The 21,279-nt window shown below is 48.6% G+C and overlaps 1 protein-coding gene across 1 annotated transcript; it reads right to left on the bottom strand.

Annotated features, from left to right (window-relative positions):
- Positions 1-700: 700 nt before the first annotated feature.
- On the bottom strand, positions 701-15,989 carry Sf1 (splicing factor 1). The gene is given in 23 exon segments (XM_053743271.1): positions 701-2,083; positions 2,086-2,202; positions 2,205-2,216; positions 2,959-3,028; positions 3,030-3,139; positions 3,249-3,308; positions 3,625-3,747; positions 3,750-3,776; positions 3,779-3,896; positions 4,157-4,258; positions 4,260-4,338; positions 5,618-5,725; positions 5,826-5,940; positions 6,214-6,401; positions 6,746-6,776; positions 6,779-6,805; positions 6,808-6,833; positions 7,022-7,174; positions 10,200-10,234; positions 10,236-10,276; positions 13,773-13,832; positions 13,835-13,900; positions 15,524-15,989. Coding segments are annotated over 23 exon segments (1,902 nt in total). The 5' UTR covers positions 15,555-15,989; the 3' UTR covers positions 701-1,880.
- Positions 15,990-21,279: the final 5,290 nt, after the last annotated feature.

Genomic DNA, 21,279 nt, shown 5'->3' with positions numbered 1-21,279 from the left:
CAGGGGTGGCACAGCCAAGAAACAGCAGCAGAGGCTGGTCAAGAACCTTACTACCTCGTGGACTTAGATTTTCTGATGCCACAACAGGTACCATCAACAGCCCCAGACAAAGAAACAGCCGGCTAACACCCTCTGCAAAGAGGTGCTGACAAAGCACAAGGTGGGGCACCATCTTGCCCCCACTGCTCCCAAGCCTACAGTGCTGGCGGCCACGAGCCACCAGCAGAGAAAGAAAAAAAAAAAAAAAAAAAAAAAAAAGCCACTTGGCGGTTTTTAATTTTAGCTACTGTGCCTGACAGGCAGGATTAGCTGGCTTGACCTTTAGTGCTGATGGCTCCCCAGGCCCAGGGTCTTAGTCAGGTGCCAGCTTGCAGGCACAAGTCACCACTGGAGCTCAGCAAATGTGGGGGTCCAAGCGCCAGGGAAAGGCCTTCCAAGGGACAGACTAGAGGGATGTGGGGTGAGCCATGTTCTCGGTACATGAGTACAAACAAGATCGAGATGGAGGGGGCCACACAGCCGGCTCCATTCCCGGTGGCTCAGCCACACAGGGAGCAGGTGGAAGGCTTCCTTAATTAATGTCCCATGGCTTCACTCCAGAAGGGGGAACCGGGGCCTGGTGCTGAGCACAAACGTGGCCCAGAAAACTCTGGGGCTACTGCGGGCAGAGGGTTAAAAGAAAATAAAGAAACAGACCCAGGAAAACCACACTGCTCTTTTATTCAACGGAACACCCCCCCTTTAGTGCAGTGTTGGATCAAACACCGAAAAAAAGCCCAGAGAAATTTCTGTAGGTAAACCAGTGAAGAGAACGCGCGTTACACATTATTGTCAACATAATCACTCCATGAAGAGGGGAGGGGCGGGAAAGAAGCAGAACAGAGAACAGGGGGCTCACACCCCAGACACCGCAACACATTCAGACATTTGGGATTAAATAAAAGAGGAAGCCTTCCAGGGAGGAGAGGAACAAATGGATTCTGCGGCAGCCTAGGTGGTTGGGGAGCATGGCTGGCAAGCCAGCCAAGGTGGCTTCGGCTGTGTCCCTACTGCTGGCAGAAGTGCAGGTTGCGTGTGGAAAGCCACCCTTGGCAACCTCACATGTCTCTCTGACAAGGTGGCAGAGATAAACCCGCTACTCAAAAATTTAAGACAAACATCTTTAGGGTAGCCATGGCCCCCTGAAATACTTAGAACCAAAGGACACCCCCACTGGCCTAACATTAATAGTCAAAGCCTGGGCCTAAAACCATTTGCTCCCCTCTCCTTGGCAGGGGGAGGAGGAGGAATGGAGAGAAGGGAAGGATTCTAATTGCAGCAGAAGACCGGGGAGAGCATCTCCTTGGACGGAGTCTGAAGAAAGGAAGAGATAAGGAAATAACAAAGGAAAAAGAAAAATTAATAAAAATTTCACGATATGGAGCCAGCGTGTTCCGATTCCGTCCACAAAAAATAACTCAGGCTGCTTTGCCGAACCATCCTGTCCACCAGGGGCGCTGCTGAGGCTGTCTGCCTGGAAGGGTCACCAATGGGCGCGGAAAGTCCTCACTCTCATGGCTCGGGCCATCGCCGCTGCGGGAGGGATCCGGGCGGCCCGGTTTGGGGAGAGGCAAAGGGAGTTGGGTGAGGAGAGAAGACAAAGAGACACTCGATGCTACGGGGCGCCAGGAGAGCCCAAGCTGGCGCCCCTACTATATCCTGCCCGTTCCCAAGCGAGTCCTCAGTCGCTTGGCCCAGCCCGGTGCGTGCACACACACACATGCGTGCACACACAATCACATGCGTGCGTCCCAATGTCTGGCTCCATATGGTGAGGTTCGGCGTGTGTTTAAACGAGACCAATTCTCTCTATATATAATATATTTTCTTAAAAAACGAGTCTAGTTCTGTGGTGGAGGCGGTGGGGGAGCTGGAGGCATCCCGAAGGGCGGCATGCCCGCCACCCCCATGCCCATCATGGTGACAAAGTTAGAAGGGTCCATGGGAGGCGGAGGAGGAGGGGGCGGGGCATACATCATGCCGGCGGAACCAGGTGGCGGAGGCGGCGGAGGGGGAGGGGCCCCGGGCGGCAGAGGCGGCTGGACCCCGGGGGCAGGGGCACCATAGTGGGGTTGCCTTGCATCTGAGGGGCTCCTGGAGAAGCTGCGGCAGCCGCCTGCTGCTGTTGCCATGGCGGGATGGACCCTGTGCCAGCGCTCGTGTGGTAGTCGTCGTATCTGGGGTGGTAAAGAAGCCCAAGGTCACACGCGCGGGGGGCACACCGCGGCTCTCTGCGGCTGCTGCCTTGGGATGGGGGCGAGGGGCGCCTGCTCCTTGCTTGGCATGCGGTACGGTGGTGGGGGGCGGGCGGGCAGGGCTGTCCTGGTGATGGGGAGTGGAGGGGTGGGCAGGACTACCCTGGGGTCAGCCTCGAGGTCTCTGGGCTTAACGGCATAAGCCCTTTGTCACCAATGCCCCTGTAGGGGCTGAGGGGAAAGTACCAGACACAAGAACCGGCTCTGACGTCCCTCCGCCCAGCCGCCGCCACCACCACCGAACGGCACATTCAACCTCAAGGCCACAGCTGCTCTCTCCCCGCTGCCCAGTCCCATCTCTGCAGTCTCTCAGGCCCAGTCACAGCCCCGTCCAGAGCAAGCATGCACCTTCCCACTCTGGCCCTATGCACGAGGCCTGCCAGCCAGCAGTTCACTCAGCTGGCGGGAGCCTGGACCTCTGGTCCCTACCTACAACTGCAGGCTCCCCTCCAGACCCCACAGATCTCTCCCCAGACACAGCCACACCAAACATCAGCTTTCCTCCCCAAGACATCCCAGGGCCAGGTGGCCCCTTCTGTTTCTGCCTCCCAGCTCCCCAGCAGAGACCAAGTCTCATCCCAAGGTGTGTGAGCTACCAGGCCCTACTGTTCTAAACCCCAACCCTGACCCACCCACCCCCACGAGCCCAAAATAGTGCACTCACTTTGCTGCCATGGCAAGGGGGTACTGGAAGCCATACTGCTGCTGGGCGGAGGGGGTGGCGGAGGCTGCTGCTTGCTGCTGCTGCCATGGGGGAAGAGGACCAGAGGGAGGGGGCGGGGGCTGCCCACTGGGAGGCGGCGGCGGCGGCGGCATCATGCCCATAGGCGGCGGCGGCATCATACCTACAGGTAGGTCAAAGAAGGGTGAGGCCTTTGGGAAGGAGGGAACCTGGGTCAGAGCCCACTCACTCCCAGACCTGGGTGGAGACCCACAGCAAGCAGACACTATTACCTTTTCCTTGATGCAGGCGATAGACCCCAGAGCCCACAGGCGTACTTCCCAGGTACTGATCTTGATGGAAGGAAAGAGCAGGGACTTAGCAGGACTTTTGAACCAGCCAGGGAAGACACCCCCCAACATCTTCCTCGGTCACACAGCTTGAATCGCTACCCTCATGAGAGCAGTTCTGAGAGTCCTGGTACAGAGGCAGTGCTGGGCCTCCCCATGCATAAGGCACTTCTTAATTCAGATGGAGTCTGCTCCTTCTAGAACCCAAGACTTGGCAAGGCCAGCAGGCCCAGCACACTGGCAAGCCACTGAGAGAGTTGCTTTCAGGTCCCTTTGCTTATCCCAGAGCCCCAAGGTTTCTGGTCTGACACTTACTTACCCATTGGAGGAGGGCCATGGTGCCCAGGTGGGTGGGGGCCCTGGTTCATCGGTGGTGGCGGTGGCTGCATCCAAGGGGGTGGGGGTCCATTTGGGTTGTGCTGCATGGGATGTCCACCATGCCACCTGTCAGGCTGGGTAACGGGTGTGGAAGCTGTGGGGGCCACCTCCAGGCCCACCAGGACCACCTCCATGCATGCCATGATAAGGCCGACTCTCTGACGGGCCAGAATTCATCCAGGGTGGGCGGCTCTGGGTGGTGGACATGAGAGACTATGTGAGAGCATTTCCCGCCAACGTCCCTGCCTGCTCCCCCTGATGGCAACACTGTCCTTCCAGCAATGCCACAGGACCAGGATTAAGTACAGGGTCCTCTCAAAGTAAGAAGTCCCACACTGGCCAGACATTCCAGAAGAACAGTGTTGCCACCCATGTCCATCACTCAGCTCCACCCAAAGCCCTTGGCCATAGCGTCCAGTCTCTGAGGAAGAGACTAGGGGAGCCAGACCAAGAAAACCCTCCCTAAGGCTCACCGGTGGAGGCGGGTTGTTGGCGGGAGCAGCAGGCCGGGGTGCACTGGCCAGGGGTGTGGTAGCAGGCCCTGAGGTGGAGCCCACAGATGCTGGGACAGGGGCTCTCTCCGAGTTCAGCCATCAGGGACAAATATTCTTTATCCATCCGTGCTTTATCCTGAGCTGACTGGGGGTCTCCAGGCCTGAAGTCGGGGTGCAGGACATAGAGAAGGGGAAGCTTTGATTCTGAGAAACCTCAATATACGGTTTTAAGAGTTTGGTCACCACTTCTTTCTAACCTCTTACTGGGCATAAACAGTTCCACCAGCTCTTTAGTTCAGGGCCAGTTCTGCAAGTAGCTTACCAGAGTCTGCCACAGCAGAGGTCTAGGCCAAGAGAACCAGTGAGGAAGCATTAGGCCCTTGCCAGTCACAAGAGCACAGGTCCCCACCACGTCTCTCAAGTTTCATCAAATTCTACTTTCCCACTGTGAGGGGAAAAAAAACCTCTTCAAGACTGGAGCAACTGCCAGAAAAACCATCTTAACAAAGCCTTAGGGATTTGCCTCCAGAATAGGAAAATGCTGGTGTCAAGGGCTGATTTATAAATGGTCAAATTCTATAGTCAGTTTAGCATTCTTCAACCTTTTTTTTTTTTTGGGGGGGGGGGGGGATACTGGGGATTGAACCCAGGGATTCTTTGCCACCAAGCTATGTCCTCTTTTTGTTTATATATATATATATATATATATTTTTTTTTTTTTTTTTCACCCTCCCCATTTGTAGATGGACACAAAGCCTTTATTTTTATGTGGGGCTGAGGACTGAACCCAGTGCCTCACACATGCTAGACAAGTGCTCTACCACTGAGTTACAACCTCAATCGTGTTTTTTAAATTCTGAAGGCAGGATCTCACTAAGGTGTTTTGAGCCATGAACTTGAGATCTCCTGCCTCAGCCTCCTGAGTCACTATGCTAGCTTCAAACAAATCTTTAAGCAATAAAGGCAGTAAACTAATACTGAGTTACAGTGAAAACATTATAACCAATCTGGGCCTGGTGGCACACACCTATAATCCCAGTGACTTGGAGGCTGAGGCAGGAGGATGGCAAGTTTGAGGCCAGCCTAAGCACTTAGCAAGACCCTATCTCAAAAATAAGAAATAAAGGGACTGGGGATGTAGTTTAGTGATAAAATTTTCCCTGAGATTCAATCCCTAGTACCAAAACAAACAAAAAATAGTAATATCAGAATAGAAACCTTCTGATTTTTGTGGACACAAACAAATAATAAAATGGGGATGTTCTATAAGGTTGTTTCTAATCCTCCTCAATTTTTCAACCACACCATCACTGGACATATCCACAGGAAGGATACTTCTCTTGGATGCATGAGATTAACCAACACCCAACCATGTGCTAAAGAGAACTATCTTTTATGTCACTGGTTACCAGGAAACCCCCAGAACAGCTAGTCCCTCACCTTTGGAACTTGCAATCTGAAGCAATGTGGCCAGCTCCTCCACACTTGGTACACACTGTAGTATTGGTAATGCTGCGGGTCTCTGAGCTCTGCCAGGGTCTTAAGATTCTGTTGAGAAGAGAAATCAACTCAAAGGCTGCGGACAACCTCTCCACTTCCACAGGTTCTTCAGGTCTCTGCACACTCCTCTAAACTAATCATTCATTACCTGTTATCATCTTCCCGAAGGGTACCATTCAAGCGAGCCAACTCTCGAAGCTGCATCTTCCGTAGGTCATTCTGGTCCTCTGGGGTCTCAATACCTTGTTTCAGGATGTTCTGATCTAGTGAAGACACCAACGAGAAGTTAGTCATGCATACCTGTAATCCCAGTAACTCAGGAGGAGGCTGAGATCAGCCCCAACAACTTAGCAAGGCCCTAAGCAACTCAGTGAGATCCTATCACAAAATAAAAAGTGTTGAGAACTTAGCTCAGTGGTAAAGTGCCCCTGGATTCAATCCCCAATATACACACACAAAAAATAGCAGTTAGCTGCCTCCGAGCCTAGGCTGCCACCTAGATTGCTGGGAAGAGGTTTCCTTTCTGGACTCATCACTCACCTGTTCTACGGCCTTTTTAACATTCTCCATTGTATTGGCAGTGACCAGGGCATGAAGAGGCTCATCTTCCCCTGGCAACATCTGGCCATCTTTGCGCCCAACTTTCCCTTCTTTCACAGATCCTTTCCCCCGGATCATGATCTTGGCGTTGCACTCCTTCTCAATGTTCTTCAGGGTGTTCCCTCTAGAAGCAGAAAGGATTTCATTTGTACTCAATACCCAAGCGCGAACTCAACAGGGAGGCTGGGCTGGGAGCAAACTGATGGAAAACTACAACTATAGGGAATTAGATTTTCCCACTGAGAACTCTGTGGCTTCTAAGTTAAAGCTCGTCACAGCAAATGTGAGGATTTTACTTCTCTGCAATAAAAGGGAATATTGACAAGGTCTCTCACAGAAAGTCAGAGTTCAGCCAAAGCCAACATCTTAACAAAACAAAGCCAATGAATGGCGCTCCAATTAGGCACAAGAAGACCCATCTCAGAGGCTCTAAGGAATTCCATACCCCAAAGGCTAGTAACTACTCACCTGGGCCCAATTAGTAGCCCAACGAAGTTGATTCTGGATACTCATCTTGAGGGATCATTACTTATCACTCACGCGTGTTGCTGGAGGTCTATGAAAGAAAGACTATCACCAACTCTGTATGTTTCCAGAGAACAAATACTTTCTAGAACTAATCACCAGCACCATGTACTACTCATGGATGATTCTGGACAAGAGTGAGTAGTACCAAAATAGCCCCAGCAGGTCACATTTGATAGGCATGTGTCCTTATCCCAAGGGACCTGGTCCCCTGCTTACTTGTAATCTGCAGGTGGCTTGAAATCAGGGTTGAGGGCAACCATCTCTGTGATGAGGTTGTGCCGCTCCTCTTCCAGCTTTTTGCGGGTACGGAACTCTCGGGTATTAAGCCGCTTCCCCTCACTATTGTAGATGGGCTCAGGGGAAGGGGACCTGTGGGAAACAGACCCCCGTTACTGCTCTGTCCCTACTTCCCTCATTCCCACATGGACTATAACAGTCTTCCCCAGCCCCTCTGCCTCTCAGACCCTAACACTCTTCGGAGGAACCGACCATAACGTGTGCTACTTGAGATCGTGTGGAATGGGGAAATGGACGCTGGCTTAGCATTAGGGGGACTGGGGTGTGTGTGAGAAAGGAAAAAAAGGTGGTTTCTAAAAGTGATGCCAGGGGGAGTCTGTACTTTGGGGGAAATCTTTGGACTATAAGTGGCAAGGACAGTTATCATCCTCAGGAATCTTCTTGCCAAATATGAATTTTCTTTCATTTGGGAAAAAAAATATAATATCCCAACTTGATTAACCACAGAAACCCGAGTTTAGGTGAAACGTTATCTCTTGAGAGCTCATGCCTATCAGGAAGAGCATCTGTACCCCTGACACATAGTGAACACGAGCTCTTTCACCAAAGCAGCTGGGACTCAAGCTATTGCAGCTACTTGGCCCCCACAATGGAGAGAGATGATTCAAGGCTTCGTCTCTGCTTTTCCTTCAATGGCCTGGCTGGCTGTGTCCAAGGCCCAGGAGACAACCTGTTTCTGGGCTGTTCGAGGTGGGGAGTCTGGATGGAGAAAACCGTTAAAGTGCTAAAGCAGCTTCTGCAAGAGGCTGCAAATGCAGATTTGGTCAAATACTTGTCTAGGGTCTAAACCTGTCAACAGCAAGGGGGAAACCTATGATTCTCGCCAGAGTTTACAAGTCCAGAAAGCAGATTATTCTCTCTCATTTTTTAAGGAATAAAATGCTGATGCTACAAGCAAAAAAATAGTAATGATAAAATGGTCAGTTTACCACAGCTGGATTTTGCGGTAATAAAAAAAGAGAAGTTACACTCCTAGAATTCTGAGTTAAGATTACAAAAAGGACCATAGCTTGATATTCTGTATGAAAATTTAGTAGCAGCTGCAAGAAGGGAAAGACCATGTGTATCAGGTTATTAAAAAAACATCCTCAAAGTAGTCCAGACTCCTACACCCTTGGTTTAGTTGAGAGAACCTTGCCTAGATGGAGAGCAAGGACTGAACGGCTGCTCCCACTGTCTTCAGCCTAAAGGTAACCATGTCATACCACATCACACACACGATGGAATAAAAGGTCAGGTTTGTTCATGGCTAATGACGGCTAAATGACACCTCCGTTTCTAGCATTTGCATAAACTGTTAGCACAATCCGGTGAAAGTGAACACAGGCAAACATACCCCAGCTCATTAGACTATCATCTTACACATTAAAGTCTACAAGAGATTTAAAAACACTTTTAACTGTGCAAGTTAAGTAACATCAAAATAGCATATAAAGTGGCTTAATTTTGAGATATACCTTAAGAAATAATCTTATTAAAGTAAGAAACTCATGCATTTCCTTCCAACCTGGGCTCAAAAAGCAAAACCAATCAGGCATTAGAGCCTTTTTCAAAACTAAGTAAGTGCAAGGGAAGAAAAACCCTACTCTGGTTTATTTCTAACATGCTTGACATTTTTATGCCCACCCCACGGCTGTCTAGAATTGAGCATTTCTGGCTAATCACCAGAACAAGATGTACCAGTACCAAATTGGCCTTTTAAAGACCTCACAAGTTTAACCTCTCCCCAATTATGGAAGTGAAAGGCAAAAGCTAATGATCTAAAGGTTAGACTGAATGGACTTCTTCACCTGAATAGGCATCGGGCACATCAACTAAATTCTAATCCCAGTTCTCCAGGAAGCAAGAGGTTTGTTAAAAACTCAATCTTTAGAGGAACTGCCTGTAACCTGTAGACATGTTATTAAAGGGGAAAAAGGCCAAAAAGGCACTAACAGTTGTGGTCTATAACCTACAATGTAAATCTTAAAAAAAAAAAGAAAAAAAGAAAAAAGAAAAAAAGAAAAAAATCTTCAAAAAGAAATAAAGCATAACACAATCTTCCAACCAAAATACAGGCAAAAATACAACAAATTTATTAAGTAAAATTAAAGAGTCAACATGGAGAAATAATGAAGTTAATTTGTTTCCTGGCAAAAGGCAGCAGAAAGATGCGTTATGTGAGTGACTTGTAAAGTCATGACATCATCTTCCTGACTGAATGAGCCACACTGGGTAACAAAAGCCAAAAACACTACTTTCTAAAGCAAACCTTTTAAAGTACGCTGCATGCACTAAGGTATTTCAGTGAGAGGAAGGTTACTATCTTATTAAATGATCAGATTTTAGCTGTTCAAAGATCAATCAGCCATAAAATTTCAGTTTAAAAAGTTCATCTCCCTCACATAGACTCTACTTTTTCGAGGCGAGAGAAAATTATAAACTGAAATGACATGACCACAGCTGTTGAGGCCACATTCCCTTTAAAAAAAAGAAAAAGGGGGGGGGGAAAAAAAGTAATTAGGATTGGTTGCTTGCCTTCCCCAAAACAGGTGAGAATATACTGGCCCCTCCCAAAACCCCCAGGCAATGGCCAAGGCTGAAAATTAATTGGCAGTGAAGGAAATTGGTTAGAAATCTCACCTAATTTTAAAACCACCTCAAAACCTTGAGCAGGAATACTGTAGCAATGAGCTGGTCTAAGTTTCTGCCACGCTTAAATTCAGTGATGCTCAAAAATACTCTTAACCCCTACATCATGTACCTGTGAGAAAAACTATACTCTGGGCTTGCAGCCAAAGCAGGCACTGAAAAGGCAGGTTAATGGCCACCTCTCACTGTCCCTAGGGTGGGTAAATCAGGTTAAACCTAGATGCTTACCAATTAGAAACCAGTTGTCCATTTTCCTGTAACTTTTATTCTTTTTAGTTAAAATTCCAATTTTCTAACTGTTGACTCACCACATACATTTACTAATTAAACCCTAGTCCCCAGAGTGGTCAGAACCACCAGTCTCTTTAACTAGGATTTTATATCGAACTGACACAATGTTGCCACCAGTAAATGTATTGAGAAAAAGGTAAAGCGTTACTGTCAGCTGGTAAAACTGTTTCCCAACCTGTCCTCAGGGTTAGGGGGGATGCCCAGGTCTCCTGGTGCGCAGTTTACGAGTCAGGTCTTCTATCTGCAGTTGCACTGGAAGAAACCAGGTTAGGGAAAGAAAAAAAAGGATGGAAAAAAGACAATGTTACCAAAAAACATCTCAAATCTCAACAACAAGCATGAAGAACTCGGAGACTTTGAAAGGGACGATGATTGATCAGTGAACACATTGAGGCAAAAACCCCCCAACCACCTATCGGCAGGAGTCCACTTACATCTACAGGTTATTTTTCACTTCAAAATGGTTCTCACTTAAGGAAGCAAACCGTTTGTGGAAGAGGGGTTAGCAATAGACTGTTCACTAAGGCTTACATCAAAACCATTATCAGGAGGTGTTCACCTCTCCCTCCCCACCAACACTTGCTTATTATTACAATTGGCACCCAAAGCCAACACCAATTGTATGACATCACCGTTACCTGGTTCCCATCAAATTACTTGAGGGCACGACTTGCAAAGTTTATTTTTCTTTGTTAAATATTAAACATAGCCCAAAGTGAGACCCAATTAACATGGGACAAAGAAAAATACCAGTTGAGCAAAGATCATTTCATAAGACCAGGTTTAAAACTTCTGAACAAATACATTCAATAACCAACCTGACACCTAAATCGATTTATACATATACTTTCTGCACATCCAGACCTGCACTAGTAAGGGTCTCCCAATACCTGCAGTTTTTATGCAAATATTAAGTGGAAAACCATGTTTTATCTTCATAAACCAGTAGGCATAAAGTGCTAGTTTATCTTCAGACCCGCTATTAATGTAGAGAGTAGGTATGTAGAAGATGCAAAGTGTGGATCAAGGAGAATACATGAGGCCCTCAGGCCTTGAACCTGAGGCTGTACACGAAAGAGAGAGATGAGGGTTTCACAAAGTTGCCAGAGAATCCAGGGAAATGTTACACGGTTGATTTCCAAAATATGGGAACTGCAGAGCCAGAGGGCTTTCTTCAACAGGCTAATCAATCACCTTTTTCTTACCTTTGCAGCAACCTCAAATAGGGGCAAGGCTAAGTGGGTCGGATTAAAGTTGAGTTGGCTCCAGATAGGATTAATGTACATCTAACCCCAGATACCTTCTAATTGTAAGTACATCCCACAGGGGTATAAACCACATCCTTGTACTGAACCTCTGAAGAAATGAAAATCCATTAACACAAGAGACAATATTGGGGGCATTCTGGACAAGACACTGTGTACCATAAGAGACAGAAGATGAGTGAGACACATGGCTCTGCAAGTTCCTCCGTGCCAGACCTTTTGACTTCACAGTCAAGGATGTGGCAGTCCTCTTACTGGACTGTGGGTGTATAAGTATTGATCGATTAATGTTTGATAGTGAAATTAAATTAAAAAAGGGTTGCTATCGCCACGGATCAGAGGCCTGTACCAGTCTCGCTTGGAGTATTCTATCTGTACTTTGGTGATGGCTATAAAACGGCCCTTAGGGCTCAGTGCAGTAATGAGGCACAGGGAGAGAAATGAAGTTGTAAAGAATGAGTCGTGTTGTCCCCATTTTTTCAAGTCTGCTTGTATCTGTGGATATGACTCCACTAGAGGCATTTTCACAAGGTTGTGAAGTCCCACGCTGGTCTAATAAGACACAAAGGGTGGGATGGAGTAGACAGGAGCATGGGGAAAGTATTAGTAGTACTATGAAAAAGGAGATAGACCCCTATAATCCCAACTAGTGAAACAAGGCAGGAAGATCAAGGAGGATCAGTTCAAGGTCAATTTACCCCTCTCAAAAGACCTGGGGTGTAACTCAGTGGTAAAGCACCCCTGGATTAAAGCCTCAATCACACATACAGATTCCAATACCATCCAAATTCTCAACAATCACTAGGTATGGTGGCATACACCTAAGACCCCAGCAACTCAAGAGGCTGAGGCAGGAGGATTTTAAGTTCAAAATCAGTCTCTCCAACTTAGTGGACTGTCTCAAAATAATAAAGTAAAGAACATGGGTAGAGGGCTGTGTCTGTGGCTCAGAGGTAGAGCTTGCCCTGGCGTGAGAGGTACTGGTTCCATCCTTAGCATCACACTATAAACAGATAAATAAATGTCCATCAACAACTAAAAAAAAGAAAAAAAAAAAAAAAAAAAAAAAGGGCACAGTGGTGCACATCGGTAATAACCAATGAACTCAGGAGACTGAGACTGAGGCAGGGAAGATCAAGGTCAGTCTCAGCAATTTAGCAAGGCCCTAAGTAACTCAGAAAGACCTTGTCTCTAAATAAAATTTAAAAGGGCCAAGAACTGGGGTGTAGCTCAATGGTACAGCGTCAGCCTAGCTGCATGATGCACTGGGTTTGATTCTCGGCACCAATATAAATAAAATAAAGGTTCACTGAACAACTAAAAAAAAAAAATACTTAAAAAATAAAAATTAAAAGAGGTGAAGGGGTGGGAAGTAGCTGAGAGGTACAGTGCCCTGGGGTTCAATCCCCAATACCAAAAATAATAGTAATTAAAGTTAAAGAAAAGGCTTGGAGTATAGTTCAGAAGCAGAATGCTCCTAGTGCCAAAAACAAAACACCCTCCCCCAATAATATAAAAGCCACAAAATCAAAACCCTCTCTAAAATTAAGACCGTGATGGCCTTGAAGCTTTTTTGGGAAGGCCACAGGCTCAAAAGCCCAGGAGGTCTTTGCCCTAATTTCCTCCAAAGGGGTGAGTGGGCAGGACAGACGTTTACTTGATTAGTAGGAAGGTTATGAAGTGTACTTTCTGAGACAGTTAGACAAGTATATAAACAGAAAGACTACATCAGACTTTGCATTATTTTCTTAAAGTAATTTGGAGGTTAGTTTTAATCCCACTGTGGATAGTCACTCTTGAAATCCTCACAGGGGAAAAGCTACCATTTTATGCTATGTATCAAGCAATATCCCCTTCCCAGTAGAGTTCTTTAGTAGTAAATACAAGAGCCTTCATCTTAAGACAGCTCTCCAGAGACCAAACAGAAGATGCTGAAGGGAAGGTTAAGTTCAACAAATGGTAAAAGGGGTGAACTGTAAACCACCTGTCAAGAAACACCTGTTCAAAAAAATTTTTTTCCTTTCAGAAAGAACCTATAAAAAGTAAAACCACATTTTAGGGAAAGGGAGGAATATGAAATTATGGTGAAAGGCCATGCTGTGAAAAAGGTACTTGATTATAATACCTGCAGTGTTCTCCACTGGGGCCGTCCAGAGAGGCAAGACAAGACACTCACCTCATCAACTGGCAATGAACAGCAGCTGAAAAGGGTGGGCTGCTGTACTGGGGACTATCTCATCCTAAATGGGGCCCTCTACTTCCTGGCACTCGTGGGAGAACACTGCTGTTATGAACAGACCAAAACAAGGAACTACAAATACAGCACTACTGAGCAAAACCTGAGATTATGCCAAAGTCATAGCATACACCTGACCATATCTTGTCTCAATAATAATAATAATAATAAACTATAGTACTTTCAACAGAACACTCAGAATAAATAATCACCTAAAAATGCACTTGGATACAGAACGTGTATTTACCTATATAAGCTCTTTCTTGTTCCCGAGTAAGTCCAGGGGGAATAACTGTAGGCATTCCTGAATCACTGTCTTCTGTTCCATTGTATCTTGGTTCCATCTGCTCCGTTTCCGCTTCGTACTTGGGAAGTCTAAAGGCAGACAAAGACCATCAGGTACAAATATAAACCAGCAGAGTATTACCAACCGGCAGTTCAGGATCCTTAGGATATCATGCAGAACGTCAGCACACTCGTGAAACTGAGAAACTCAACTTAAGATTTAAATGGCAAAGAATGAAAAAACAAACCTCAGAGGTCAGAGATGAAACATGGTCACTACAAGGGTACTTGAGTCTGGGTCAGGAAAGCTAATATTTCACATTTAAATCTGTGTCTAGAACAACTCTGTAAAGCATATGGAACAACTCTTTTTTCCAGTGATGGGCATGGAAGCCAGGTTCCATGTAAAGTATTATGAACATATACACTATCATTCACAAACGACTAATGGCACCACAGAAACAAGATTGAAGACTCACTCAGTCTATAAAGAGACCTGCTGGCTCTTCCCACCTCTAACTCCCCCTACCCCAAACACCTTTCTAAAAGAGATCAGAGCACAACCAAACTCAAAACTACTAAATGAAAAGACCTGATTTTTTTTTCACAGGAAAACCTGCAGCCCAGACTAGCATTCAATTTTCCTGGCCAGTTAGGCAGACAAGATCTGAACTCTTAAATGACATACCAAAAATTCAACAAAACAAGACACGGATGGTCGCCAAATTCTCATTCTCCGATACACAGGCATTTCCCTGCATTTACCACGTGGTAAGTGTACTTCCTAAGGGCACAGGCCCAGAGAGAAAGTCTTAAAAAAATTTGAAGAGAGAAACTGAACAGACTGAGAAATCTCTAGGTAAATAAAGGGAGATCAAGTGCCAAAAAAGATCGGGCCCAATCACCACCTGAAGCCTTCCAACCTCTCCCGTATTAGTGAAAATCCAGTTTATCGTAAAAGCAGAGACTCTTGCTGTTTGTTTCCCTCTAAGATTCCTCTAAGACCAGAATGGGAGCTGCTCCACGTCGTCAGTGAACCCCTCCCCGGCCTTCACCCCTACACCCTGCACCAGCGGCCCTGAGGGCACAGGTGCTCGGACCCGGGTCCTCAGATTTGGGCTGCCGCCAAGCTGCGCCTGCGCGCCTCCCGCCCTTCCTCTCCCCCCAAGCCCTCCCCATCGCGCATGCGCGCTCGAGGCCCCGTGAACCAGGCCGCGCGCACCCTGGGGCGCCTCCGCCCGGGCCTCCCGTGAGCGCGCGCGCGTCCCTGCCGCGGTGCAGCCGCCGTCGCCGCCGCGAGCGCGCCCCTCCGCCGGCCGGGCCGGGCCGGTCCGCGCGACGCCTCTCGCGCTGTCGGCCCGACTCACCTCTCCGCCGCCGGCCGGGCCCGGCTGCTGGTCCTGACGCGGCGGCTGCGGCGGCGACACGCGCTGGTAGAGCGACGGCGCGGGGGGCGGCTGCGGCGGCGGGTACGAGGCGCCAGGGACGGCGGCGGTGGCGGCGGCGGCGGCTGCTGGGGAGGCGGGGGGGGCGGTGGCGGCGGTGGCGGCGGCAGCGCCGCGAAGGGGAAGGCCGCGGTCAGGGCCCCCATCGCGCCCGGGGGCGCCGGCGGCCCGGGCGCCAGCAGCCCCGCCCCAGGCGCGGGCGGAGGCCCCGGATCGAAGCCCCCTTTGGGCCCGGGAAGCGGGGGGAGGCCGGCGGGCCCCAGCTTACCCAGCGGCGTGGCGTTCGCTCCGGTCGCCATGGCGCCCCCGGGGACCGGCACCGGAGGCGGCTCTTCCTCGGCGGCGGCTTCTCCTTCGCGAACCTTCCGGGGGGGAGGGGACCCGACTACGCTGCCGAGGAGCGCGCGGAGCCCGTCCTCTCACGCGGCGGGCGGCGGCGGCGCGAGACGCACAAAGAGGGAGGAGAGAGGGGGCCGCGGGGGCGGGCTGGGGGCCGCGGGGCCGCGGCCTGGATTGGGCCGGGCGGAGGCAAGGGGTCGAAGCCGGCGGCCTCCGATTGGCGGAGCGCTAGTCCTTCTCGATGCGCGCTGCGATTGGCCGAACCGTTAGGCCAGGCGAGGAAATGGCGGCGAACCCCGGTGGGCTGGGAGGTGTCGCAGCGCGCACTTCATTTGTTACTGCGCGGACTGAGCTCGCAGGCCAGAAAAGAGGGGATAGGATGGAGCAAACTCTGTGACGTAGGGCGGAGAACGCTCTCATTGGCTGCAGGTGAGGGAGTCAATCAACCTCGTTTGCCTCGTAGTGTCGTGTGATTGGCCGACTCTACTTCCAGCCTCTCTCTCACTCTTTCTCTCCCTCTCTCTACTCTCCTCCCCCAGGGAGCAGTTACGCTGGGATTAGACAAGAAGTCGCGGCGGAAAAGCCCGGGTCGGAACAAGAGTTGCGGCGGGGGAGGGGTGGGGCAGGGAGTGCGCACGCGTACATCAGGGCAAAGCGGCCTCTCCGCTCCTCCCTCCACTGGTCTGGAGCGGAAGCCTTAAGTGACGTCACTGCTTGATCCTGTGGTAACCAGGAATCGTGGGGCCCGAGCGGGGGAGGGGCAGGCTCGTTGGCAAGCCGGACCCGTTGACGCCGCAGAAGGAAGGGACTTCCTGTTTTCCATGAAAAAATTAAAAGTGTCCCAGAAGAGCTATAAAATAGGGTAGCCTTATTGAAGGATTCAGAACAATGTCTGAGCCAGGCGTGGTGGCGCACTTCTGTAATCCTAACTACTTGAGAGGCCGAGGCAGGAGGATCACAACCTCAAGGCCAGTCTCGGCCACTTAGTGAGACCCTGTCCCAAAACTAAAAGGGCCGTGAATGCAGCACAGTGGTAAATCGCGCTTGGGTTCAATCCCTAGTACCAGGAAGTAAGTGAAGGTGGGGGTGGGGCGGAGAGATTACAAGGACAGAAGGCATTCTTTATAACCAAAAATTAAATTGTGTGCAAAAGTCAAGGATGATAGACCTGGGGGCGGATTGCCGCATAGGGCAGGTTAAAAGTCATTATTGGAAAAGGCATGGTGGTAAACGCTTGTAATCCCAATCACGGGGAGACTGGGGCACGAGAATTGCATATTTGAGGCCAGCCTCGGCAGTTTAGCAAGATCCTCAGCAACTTAGCGAGACCCTGTCTTGAAAGAAAAATTTGAAAATGGAGAGTGGGCTACTACTCAGTAGCAGAAAAGTGCATAGAAAGCTTTGGTTCAATCCGCAGCACCGCATACAAATAAAATAAATTTAAAGGGAGTGTGCTTGGGACATAATTCTGTGTAGACCACATGCTAGCCGAGAGTGAGATCCTAGGTTCATGACCAGCCAAGCAAAAAAGGAAAGAAAGGCAGTGTGCTCTTTTGAGAACTGGACACCCAGGCAAGCACTTGGGAGGTTGAGGCAGGTGGAATCTCTTGAGCCCAGGAGCTGGGGACTAGCTTGGGTAAAAAGATCCTGTCTCAAAAAAAATTTTTTTTTTTACTCCCTTTCAAAAAACAAAACCTTTCAATCCAACACCTCACTGCTGGCGATCTGCCCCCAAATAAGACAAGTGATTATAAAATGTGTTCAAAGTCCTCTGCATTTACTGCATCATTGTAATGGCCAAAATTTGGAAACAGTGAATTTCCATCAATACCTGAGTGGATGAGCAAGCTAGAATATTCATAAACTGGACTGTTAGGCAGCCTTGAAAAGCCGTTAATCCATACCAACTGATCTAGAGGGATTTCTGTGTTACTGAGCAAGAGAAGCACATAGCATGTAATCTTGTTTTTGCAAAACAAAAATGCCTATATGTGTTTGTGCGTGTTTCTACTACACCTCAGTTATAGAACCCCACTGGGATACAAATCTGGTTGCTCAAGTGCATTTTACAAAATGGGTATAGAATTTGTATATAACTTGTGCACGTCCTCCTGTCTAATGCCAATTATCTCTAGGTGATCTCTCATTCCTAACATGTAAATGCTTTGCCAGTAGCTGTTACACTCTATTGTTCAGGGAGTAATGACCCAGACGGTGTTCACGTCTGTTGTCTGTCCATTTCCTTTTTCTGAATATTTTCCACCCAAAGTTGACTGAATCCATGGAGGGGGACTCGTGGATAGCCAACTGTATACAGAAAGCTACTGAAAGATGCACAGCACATCCTCTGTCTTTGGAGAGGGAATCAAGAGGTCGACAGGTGGGGTGGTGCACACCTGTAAACCCAGCTACTCAGAAGACTGAGGCAGGAGGATGGCAAGTTCAAGGCCGGCCTCAGCAACTTAGTGAGGCCATGTCTCAAAACAAGAGCTGGGGATGTGACTCAGTGGAAAGCACCCTGGGTTCGATCACCAGTCAAAAAAAAAAAAAAAAAAAAAAAAGGCTTAAAATCATCTATTTGAAAATGGAGAGAAGGAAAAATTAACTTCTACCGTAAATACAAGTTCTGTGGAGGGATGAGCCGTTGATGTCTGAGCAGCTACTGAGCGCAAAACCCGTCGGTGCCACAGTGACCGAAACGCAGTTCTGCCTTTCGGAGAAGCATAGTTTAACACAGAAAAAGCAAAAGTGCATAGATAACTGAGCTGACAAATAATGACCGTCAGGGCTGCAACTGTGACCGACTCATGGGCGGTCACTCTCACACTTTCTAGTTACTTCAGCTTAATTGCCTCTCTGAGCCAGGATTTTTATGAGTGTTTTTAATTACCAAACTAAAATATTTTGATGATCTTTTTATTATGGATTTCTACTTTTGTTACCTTTATAATATGACCTTGAAATCTCCAAAAAGCACATTTCCCCCACCCCCTTGGTACTGGGGATTGAACCCAGGGGCACTTAACTACTGCGCTGCATCCCCAGCCCTTTTATTTTTTTACTTTGAGACAGGGTCTCACTAAGTTGGTCAGGGCCTTGATAAGTTACTGAGGCTGCCCTCAAATTTGTGAGCCTCTTGCCTCAGCCTCCAGAGTCACTGGAATACAGGCATGGGTCACCCACGCCTGGCTGCATAGTTGGTTTTAGTAGGATAACTCCTGAGCTGTAGGGGCCAGAACTACACACAGATTTCAGACAGATGCTCCTGGTTTTATAGAAGAGTATGGTAGAGGGAAAATATATATACATCTGGCCTTTATCTGCCATTCCTGACAGAACTTCAGACCCTCTTGGAATTTCCTGATAGGAGTGTTTTGCTGCTCACATTAAACCTCTTGGGACTTTACCCTGGGTTAATGCTAACAAAGTGACCCATTGCCAGCCGTGCGGGCCCTGAGATAGCTTCAGGATGGGAGCTATCATCAGGGGAAAAAGAAATCTTCTTTCAGTTAGGGTGGGGAGAGGGGCTGGAGGCTGAGTGTAATCCCATGGCAGTGATTCCTTTTACCACGACTATGTAATTAAACCTCAGTAGAAACCGAGCAAGGAGGCAGGGAGAGCTTCCAGGTTGGGGAACATGGTGCTGAGGCGGGGTAGGGTACACCCTGACTCCCCAAGAACAGAAACTCCTGGACTTGGGGACCACACCGTCTTTGCAGCCCTCTACCCTGGAGTGAGCACCCCAGTACTCCAGGGTAATTCTGAAAGCCATGTTTGTTTGTTTTAAACCTTGGTATACAAATATTTATTCAAGTAAAGCCATGTTTGTTTATAGCTTCCCATTAAAGGTAATTTGTTTTGTGTTTGTTTTGGTGCTGGAGATTGAACCCAGAGATGCTCTACCCTGAGCTACATCCCCAGCCCTCCAGCCTTTTAAAGACTTTTTTTTTTCCCCCCAAAAGTGGGGTAGGGGTCTGGGACTGCGGCTCAGTGGTAGTGCGCTGGCCTAGCACGTGTGCGGCCCTGGGTCTGATCCTCGGCACCACATAAAAATAAAGGTGTGTCCACCTACAACTAAAAGTTTTAAAAAGTGGAGTAGGAACCAATTAGAATAAAAAATAATTTTTTAAAAAGTGGGAGGGCTAGGGAGATAGCTCAGTCAGTAGACTGCTTGCCTTGCAAGCACAAGGCCCTGGGTTCGATCCCCAGCACCACAAAAAAAAAAAAAAAAAATTTCCCCCCATTTGGGGGCTGGGGAGATAGCTCAGTCGGTAGAGTGCTTGCTTTGTAAGCACAAGGACCTGGGTTCGATCCCCAGCACCCCAAAAAAAAAAAAAAAAAAAAAAAAAAGTGGGATAGGAGTTGAGTATCAAGTCACATCTTTTTGTGAGTGGACACGATACCTTTTTTTATTTTTATGTGGTACTGAGGTTTGTGCCCAGGGCCTCACGTGCAGGCAAGTACTCCACCACTGAGCCACAGCCGCAGCCCTGTAAATTTTTTTGAAGATGGGGCCCTCGTGTGCCTCTGTTCATCTCGTTTTGCTCATTTTTTTTAGATGGGTCTCCCTGTGTGGCCCAGGGCGGCCTGATGCCCCCGTGTAACTAGGACTACAAGTGTGCCCCGCTGTGCCTGGCTCACAGAGTACCTTTTAATATATGCAGTTTATTGTATACCAGTTACACCTGAATAAAGTTGGGTGGTTGGCTTCTTAAAATTTGTTTTATTTATTTGTATTTTTAAAGCACAGGCTTAAGGCATAATTGTTTTTTGGTTTTGATACCGGTAATTAAATCCAGAGCACTTTACTACTGAGCTTCACCCCAGACCTTTTTATTTTTGATTCAGTGTTTTGCTAAGTCAATGAGGCTAGCCTTGAACTTGTGATCCTCCAGCCTCAGCCTCTGTAGTCGCTGGAATTACAGGCGTGCACTGCCTTGCACGACTTAAAAGTAAAATTTCCACATATTTGATATAGAAGGGTGTGTAGTACCTGAGGAGTTAGAAGCCAAGTTGGACGTTGCACACCCTGTAACCCCACCACCCGAGAGCCGGAATATGACCGGTCCCTTTGCAGATCCCTGGGTCCGTCCTTATGCCATCTGCATTCCCCTCAGGCTGTCATTTGAATTTGGTCCTTTTCCTTCCTGACACTTATTTTGAGACAGGTTCTCCCTAAGTCGGCCAGACTAGCCTCGAACTTGGAACGCTGCCTCACCCTCCTGGGTTGCTGGGGGTACAGGTGTGCGCCCCAGGCCTGGCCGCTCCCCATGATCTATCATGTTTTTGTCACACACACACAGATGGCTTCATCTCCCCCGCCCCTTGCCCCGTGAGCCACAGCGTGCCATCGTGGCCCTGCAGGCCCTCTGTGGCCCTGCCCTCGGCAGAAGACCTGGAGCACTCGGGAAGCCTCAGCCTCGAAAGCGTCCTGTTCACCACATCATACTCACTCCTCCCGGGGACCCCGTGCACCCACAGCAAATGTGCAAACCCCACCACACATCAAGGGGGCTCTTCCTCCTCCATCGCTACCAGGTGCACCTGTTAGGGCCGTTCCCTGGGCATCCTGAGGTGCCCAGATCTCGTCCTTGTCCACAGGTATGAGGCTGCTCTCCCCTTCCACAGGTTTCTGCCCACAGAGGCAATGTGACAGTGGCCTCACCAGGACAAACAGCCACTGCA

Source organism: Sciurus carolinensis, chromosome 11 (assembly GCF_902686445.1).
Source record: "Sciurus carolinensis chromosome 11, mSciCar1.2, whole genome shotgun sequence".
NCBI classification, from domain to species: domain Eukaryota; kingdom Metazoa; phylum Chordata; class Mammalia; order Rodentia; family Sciuridae; genus Sciurus; species Sciurus carolinensis.
Note: the sequence above shows the minus strand (reverse complement) of the source record. Positions and strands in the feature narration are given on the sequence as shown.